This window comes from Pteropus alecto, unplaced genomic scaffold, assembly GCF_000325575.1.
Source record: "Pteropus alecto unplaced genomic scaffold, ASM32557v1 scaffold202, whole genome shotgun sequence".
NCBI lineage: Eukaryota > Metazoa > Chordata > Mammalia > Chiroptera > Pteropodidae > Pteropus > Pteropus alecto.
Window position 1 is genome coordinate 1976180 of NW_006432451.1, and position 7767 is coordinate 1983946.

At 52.1% G+C, this 7767-nt stretch overlaps 1 protein-coding gene across 1 annotated transcript; it reads right to left on the reverse strand.

Moving 5' to 3' along the window:
- Nucleotides 1–350: 350 nt before the first annotated feature.
- MAPK13 (mitogen-activated protein kinase 13) lies at nt 351–7658 on the reverse strand. Its single transcript, XM_006907430.3, has 11 exons — nt 7013–7658; nt 5807–5865; nt 3272–3380; nt 3070–3099; nt 2580–2627; nt 2338–2452; nt 2130–2201; nt 1532–1611; nt 1203–1281; nt 944–1117; nt 351–660 (listed from the first exon to the last, which is right to left on the reverse strand). Exons 1-11 carry the CDS (start codon nt 7232–7234, stop codon nt 581–583), a joined length of 1068 nt encoding a protein of 355 aa, XP_006907492.2. The 5' UTR covers nt 7235–7658; the 3' UTR covers nt 351–580.
- Nucleotides 7659–7767: the final 109 nt, after the last annotated feature.

Consider the following 7767-nt stretch of genomic DNA (forward strand, 5'->3'; position numbering starts at 1 on the left):
CAGCCAGATCCACACAGGGGAGAAGGCCATGTGAAAGAGGCAGAGAGGAGACTGATGCAGTACAAGCTAAGGACAACCAAAGATTTGAGAGACACCAGAAGCTACAGAAACGCAAAAAAAGGATTCTTCTCTAGAACCTTCAGAGGGAGCATGCCCCTGCCGACACCTTGATTTCAGACTTCCAGTTTTCAGAATCTTGGGAGCATAAAGTTTTGGTGTTTTAATGGAAATTTGTTACGGCAGCCCTAGCAAACTAATACATCCTCACTGCTGTAGACCCCTGCCCCGGCTCAGCCCACCCCTCTTAGCCCCATTATAGCTGTGAAGGAAAGGACCCCACACACAGGCGATTCTCCAGATGGGTGTTTAATGTGGCTGGTTATGATCAGAGCTATTTTCTCCCAACCAAGATCTTTGAATTCGGCACAAGGACCAGGGCTCTTCTGTCCTCTGCTCGGAAGGCTATAATCCAATAATGGTTGAAACCATTATTAATAAATATTGGTCCTAGGGACAATGTCTGGCAGGTGGTGCTATGTAGTGATCCCTGGGCTTAGCCGCAGGTCAGCTAGATGAGTCATTACAGCTTCATGCCACTTCGGCGTCGCGAGTCCTTCCGGGCAATGGGGCTGAAGTTCACAATTTCCTTGTAGATGTGCTCTGAGAAAGGCAGGGTGGCTCAAGGTGGGTCTGGGGTACTGAGGGCAAGAAAGAACCTGTCCCCAGCCCCCACAGATATAACGTGGAGTAGGAAGTCAGCTCAGGAAGAAAGAAATGGATGCAGGAGACAATATCCACTCATAGAGAAGGATGCAGCAAACTCCAGAGACAGGGGCTATCTGAGGCCAGACATGAAAATGAAGTAGGCAAAGGAGAGAGGCTGCAGGCAGAGAGAGGCTGCAGGCAGAGAGGAGAGGAAGGAGCCCAAGCGCCTGGCTCTTACGCTTCCATTCGTCCACTGTGAGTTTCTCGTGTTCTAAGGAGTCATCAAACTTCTGGGCCTCTGTTTCCTCTTCAGGGTCCCGAAAGGGTTCAAAGAAGGGGTGGGCGAGGGCCTGTGAGGCTGTCAGGCGCTTGTCCACATCCAGCTCCAGCATCTTCTCCAGCAGGTCTGCAGCTGCAGCAAGAGCATGAGTCTCAGACCCAGGCCCATTCACTGAGACAAAAAGCAGTGGTTCTGTGGGGACAGACCCAAGACTCACCCTGGGGGCTGGCGCGTGGGAAGAGCTGGGAGAAATCCTTCTTGGGGCTCTGTGGCAGGGACTGGATGTAGGATTTGGCCTGGAAGACAGAAAGGCACTGAGTAATTCCCAACTGTCAGCCCCTCAGGGCTCGGGCCTTGGAGTATAGGGCAGGGATTCCAGAAAAGCCCCAGTAGGGCTCATGGCTCTGGTCAGAGCCCAAAGTGGGATGAAGGCGAGAGCACCTGCAAGGGCAGAGGGACGCACAGGTAAGCCCTCCTCCCCAAAGGCCTGCAGCCCACCTGCCCCTGGTCAGACAAGTGCACAGTCTAGGCCCATTGGTCACTCACCGCTTTGTCATTCAATTTCTGCACAAACTCTGTGCCCGGCACCCCAGTCACTTTCAGGATCTGGGTCAACTGGTCCAAGTCTTGGCAGTAGGTTAAGGGTTGGCCTCACTCTCTGCTGACAGATTGGAAGCTGCCCTTCCCGCGGGCCCTCCATCACTGCCACCCAGTCCCTGTGGCCACCACCCAGGCTCCAGATGTACCTAGCCCCCTCCTGCTTTAGGAGAGGAGGTTCATCCTTCAAGACTCAGGACTCTGGAAGGCTTTCCCCTGCCAGGGTGGGTTAGGGTCCCTCATTGTCTCCACGACCCTAACACTGAGCTCAGCAGAGCGGAACCTACATCCTCTCATCAATGCCTTCACTGCACACGCAGGCACTTAATTAGTGTGTGTGGTGCCAAAACATGAAGAATTTTCTACATGGTGATGCAATGAAGGCGACTAGTTTTCATCATTTTGCTTACCTGCTTTTTAAAATTGTTCTACACTGAGCATGTATCACCTCCGCATTAAAGAAAAAAAAAAAGAGATTTAAGTAAGAAGGCATCTGTTGAAGGAATGAATCCCTGGGTGGAGTATGGGCTTTTTCAGCAAAGGATACAATCTTTCCCCCTGAACAGAGTTTTCCCAGTCAGCATCTCTGCCATGATGCAGCCCACAGACCAGATGTCCACTGCCGAGGGAGGGGAGGAAGTGTCGCATAAACCACTGACCACCACCCAGTGATCAGTCAACCCGAAGTAACCAAGATGGCCTTGGGGGAAGCTGCCACAGAAGACCCCCAGGCCTCCAGGCAGCTGACCACTGACCAGTCTGGTTGTAGTGCATCCAGCTGAGTATCACCTCAGGGGCCCGGTACCAGCGAGTCACCACATAGCCAGTCATCTCAGCGTCTGCATGCCGTGCCAGCCCAAAATCCAAGATCTACGAATCGGGGGACATAGGGAAGGAATCTCACTGAGGAGAGGAGGCCCTTGGAACAGCTTCGGGGGCCTTCTGCGGGAGAGGGGCCCACCCCATCCCTGGGCTGGCCCTGCCTGGGCCCACTCACCTTCAGCTCACAGTCCTCGTTCACAGCAAGGTTGCCTGGCTTCAAGTCCTACATGAGAAGAGAGAGCAAGCAAGTACCAGGCTGAGAGGCAGAGATGGAAACTTGTCCTTGCTCAGCCACCACCCGGCATGAGACCTCGGCAGGCCCCTTCCCTTCTCTGAGCATCGGTCTCCTCGTGCATAAAATGAGGGTTGGACTAGGTGTCCTGTAGGGCCCATCCAACTCTAAAATGCTCCTGATTCTCAGGGCCTGAAACACCCAGCTCAGGGCTTGCTTTGTTTGCAGCATTTCCCCCAAAAGTTCCCCAGAACACAGCAATTCCTTTGAGGCAGGTTCTTCTGGGCCAAGGATGGGTCTGAAAAAAACCACATCCCATGTCCCAGAGGATTATTGTCCCCTCTGTTCAACGCCCCCCCCCTCCCCGCCACACACACACACTGAGGAGAACCCCTTCAGGGGTGGGAAGGACTGTAGAAGAGAAAGCACTCACCCTGTGGATGACCCCGGCTGAGTGGATGTACTGTGTAGAAGAAAGAGAAGTTCGGTTTCTACACCGGCTGTTTCAGGCTGGCTCAGAAACCCCCTCCACTCCGTCAGTGTGCTCTTCTGGCCCCCAAAGCCTAGCCTCCCCCAAACCTCAGGTCTCAACACCAAGGTGTCCCCCCTCTGCCATTCTCCAGGTCTCTAGCCACCTTAAGACCTTTGAGCATCTGATACACCAGGTACTGGATCTTGTCCTCACTGAACTCCATCCCCATGATCTTCTGCAGGTCTGTCTGCATGAAGGGCATCACCAGGTAGCTGCAAGGCACGAGAGCTTGGTGAGTGGCCCCAAGTCCCACCCAGCCCCGGGTCTGAGCTCAGAGGAGGGGCAAGGGGCTGAGGCAGAACAGGGGCCTTAGAGATGACCTCCGTGTGTAAGAAGAACCAGCTCAACCACATCCATCCAGACCCCCACACAGGCCTCCTGGCTCCCAGCCTAGCCACAGTGGCCACCTAGCTGGCAGAGCTCAGGGTGAGCATTTCAGCTGGAACATATTTAGGAAAACCAAATGGAGCTGTGTTCCACCTCTTCAAAGGTGCCCTCTCCTTGCCCTCCTCCATGCCCCACAGAGAGCAAGAGCTGTGAGTTAGAAACATCTGCTACTATTTCTTTCTGCTTCTCTCCAAATCTTCTCTCCCCCAGAGGGTCATATCCAGCTGATGGCTCCAAGAACAACCAAAACTGTCTGCCCTTCCAAGAAGGAAACAATGAAACAATTTTTAGAAGGGTAGAAGAAGGAAGAAGGAGCTGGCTAAGGAGTTGCACCCTTATGGGATTGCAAAACCAGTCCAGGTCAGCAGAATGTAATGATTACTCGAAGTGGTACCACCAAAGTCTAGAATAAAAAATGATAGGATTGAAAAAGGAACATTAAAAAAAAAAAGATGTGGTGGAAGCCACCTCCATGAGCCTGTGACTTTTTGAAGCCTTCTTCAGCCCGACCACCCCCCTTCCTCCTGCTGACCCCCGCTCCATGCACAATCCCTCCCCGCCTATCTTCCACCTCTACACGGACCCTGGTTCTTTCTTCTTGGCCCACAAACTTCCTGAAGTCTCACTGTGATAGAACCACCTTCCCTTGACATTGTTTCTCAGATAAACACCCCTTCTTCCTCTTTCTCTCCCCATCAAATTTCTAGAAAGAGTGGTCCACATCTCTTGACCCAACAGCCTTAACTCCCAGGCCAACCTGGCCCTGCCCAACTGCCAACATTGCTCAGATCAAGGACACCATTAACTGCCCAATACATACACCGCTGGCTCCCTCTTGTCCTATTTGACCTTTGCACAATCTGACATTCCCTCAAGAGTCTCCGCTGATTCACCTTCACCTCTGATCAGGTGCTCTCAGTTCTTCACCTGCTCATCCTCTTGGACTTTCCCTTTAATGCTGATATTTTAATCAACAGTATTCATGTTCTACATTAGCCTGTTCCTGGGTTTTAGCTACCATCCATGGGTGATTATTTCAACCCAGATCCACATCCCTAGCACAAACTTTTCTCTCCTGAGCTCCAGATTTATTTGCAACTGCTAATCAAACACTTGAGTATTCATAGGCATTTCAAAAGTGAAGTGTCTGAAATGGACACATTATCTTTCTCCCAAGATCTGTTCACCCTCCACCTTGTATTGCAAGCAAGAACCTGACATACCCTGATCTATGCTATCTCACCCCAAGGGTCTCAGGTCTGCTCTCAGCATCCCATCACCACTATTCTATTTAGATCCAGGTCTAGGTCTTGAACATGACCCTCTAGGTTCCCACCTCCCAAAACGGCTCTCTGTTCCATTCCAGCTACCATCAGAGTGCATCCCAAAAATCTAATGTGACCCTATCACTTCTCTGCTCAGAACCTCCATGAACTTGAGGCTGCCCATGGGAACAAGTCTGGACTCTTAGCTTGACCAAATCAGCCACTGGCCTCCACTAGCCACATCAAACTTCTCAGTATTGCCCACACAGTCCAGCCTCTTTCATGTACCATGGCCTCTGCCCTTGCAGTTCCTTCTACCTGGGATGCCCCTAGCCCCTTCTACCTCAGGCAGACTTCTAGCTGGTCCACTTTAAATTCCAAATGCTGAGCCCAGCAACTGACATTATAGGAAAAACTTCATTCCAAATTACTTTATTACATTTAAAACAAAAGCATGCTAACAAACCTTTCCAAAGGTTTCTAAATTTTAGACCAGGCACTGCACTAGCAAAGCCATGCATTTAGCCACTAAATTTTTTGGTAGTGTATAACTCTGTCAAACATCCCATTAGCCAGAGGAGGCCAAGACTTCCTGATCCTTGCTCCATTCTAGGAAGAGCCCCAAGGTCCAGACTCACACCTGGGCCCCCAGGGAATGGCAATGAACTGGTGATGTCAGTGAGGTTGGTGCCAGTGAAGACTGGCAATGATGTCTTGGGGTGTTAAAACTGGGTAACATGGGAAGCAGCTAGCAGACAGCTTTGTGTCAGGCAAATACCCCACAAAACTCCTCCTACCTCTTCCTGCCTGCTGTCCTCTCTACCCTTGGCTGAAAGGACCTCTCCAGAGAGAATCACACCTCAAAAGCACAGAGGCACAGGGACTGCCAGGGCGGGAATTCCCCTACCCGGTTAGAGAATCTCAACCGTCCCTCAACTTGCTCCCAAGGCATGCAATATCCTGAAACCCAGTGTGGCCCGACTCACAAATCATGGAAGCTGCGCAGGGAGGAGGCTGGGGTGAAGACATCCAGGAGCCCAATGACCTGGGGAGAAGGTTGCCGGTGAGGGCTGGGCAGCCGCCTAGCCCTCTCTACCCCTCCCCCAGGACCCAGCCACGCAGTGACCATCCATCCTTTCCTAATACTCCATCTCCAGCAATAGGCAGGATCCCAGCCTTCTTGGAAGCAGTAAAAGGACAGAGTAGAAGAGGAATCTCCCTAATTGGGAGGGAGCTTTTGGTGCACCGTGATGGAGAGTCCGGCTGGGGAGAAGGGGAGGTAGCCATTCCTGTGCTCACTTCCCCCAAGTCTGGTGTTCTGGGCAAGCAGCACGAACCCACTCTCATATCAAGCAGGGACCCATGAGCGGTGAAGGGAATCAAGGTGGAAACAGGGAAGACACCTTCCAGCCAGCAGGAAGACCTTTGGTCTCCTGCCACATCCATTTTTGCCTGCCAAAGGGCTGGTTTGGAGGCAGGGGCAAGATCACCCCTGGCTAGAGGCTATGGGGAGTATTGCTGAAGAGGAATAGGGCTTAAATTGAAATCATTATTTTAAATGTTTGCTTCCCGATATAGGTGTCCTAAAGCAAAGCCTGGTTGCCAGGCCCAGTGCTGGGTCACTTTTTTCCCTAATTGTTTCTGTTAGATAGAACAGTCTAATCATTATACACTGAGGCCTAGAGCCAGGCTTAATACTTATCTCATGTGATACTATGAGAATTAAATAAGTTAGTTTATGCAAAGCTCTTAGAACAGTGCCTGGCACATAATAAGTGTTCAATAAGTATCTATTATTATTGTTGTCGTTATTATCAGGGTCACATGTGGAAATAACATTAACCTGGATTCTGGGCACCAGCTCTTAGATGTAGAACAGATTTACAAAGTTCCGCTGTGCTTGCTTACTCATAACAGTGACAATAAGTTTGCATCTCACAAAGTTCATGCTGATCCACTGCCAAACATACCCTTTGCATCTTTTCTGGGAATTAGGCAGGGCAGCTCTTGTACCCCATCTTAATATGAGGCAGGTACAAGGGTTGCAGGAGCAGGGAGGAGGTTCCCCTTCTCCTGGACCTGTCCTGAGCTCTCTGTACCCTCTCTGGCCATCTCCTGCACACACGCAGGGGGCCCTGTCTGGGCCACCCCCCTCTTCCCTGCCTTCCCCAGCAGCCCCCGGCCCAGCCTACATTCTCATGCTGCATGTGTTTCAGCAGCAGCAGCTCTCGATAGGCCCGCTTGGCAAAGATCTCAGACTGGAAGGGCCGGCTCAGCTTCTTGATGGCCACCTTCTCCCCGGACCGCTTGTCGATGGCAGAGCTGGAAGGCACACGCAGGTCAGCAGACAGCACTTTCCTCACTGGGCAGCGCCCACCCCAGATCCTGGATGGTATCTCCCAGGCCATCCTCATCCAAATCCCTCTTGGCCAGCAGGCTAGGCTAGGAGAAACTGATGCCCACCACCTGGAATGTGATGGAGTAGCCAGAAGCACAGTGCGGGGTGGGGGCTGGAGGAGGGAGCAGGCAGACACTGAGAGAGGTAGGTACACTGCACCTGGGTCAGACGCAAGGACAACCAGAACCAGAGCGCCAGGTCGTCTCACTCTATGCAACTTGGCAAATCACTTCTCCCTCTTTGGGTCTCAATGGACCCATCTGTAACAATGGGGATTCTCCTGGAGGAACTCTGGGGTCCCTTGTAAGGTTCAAATCCTGGAGAACCAGACCCAGTCCTAATCCAACCCACAGACACTCCACAAAGCCAGTGAGAAAAGTGAGATGGCTCTTGATGTGACCCCAGGCCAGCCTCTGCCACAGCCTGAGGCTTCTCGCTCATACTCTACTTTGCAGCCCAGTCTGCCACCTCCTTCTAGTTCCACGGGTTGGACCCAGGAAAAGCCCCTGGGGCGGCAGCGGGGGAAGGGGGGAGCGCGGAGGCGGAGGG

Excerpts from the sequence above, each read along its gene's own strand:
- MAPK13 (XM_006907430.3), bottom strand. The coding sequence starts at position 7,234 with ATGAGGATGGCCTGGGAGATACCATCCAGGATCTGGGGTGGGCGCTGC. Across the intron at positions 5,866-7,012 it reads AACACATGCAGCATGAGAAT|GTCATTGGGCTCCTGGATGT; the intron begins GTAGGCTGGGCC and ends CCTTCTCCCCAG. Across the intron at positions 1,282-1,531 it reads AGAAATTGAATGACAAAGCG|GCCAAATCCTACATCCAGTC; the intron begins GTGAGTGACCAA and ends TCTGTCTTCCAG.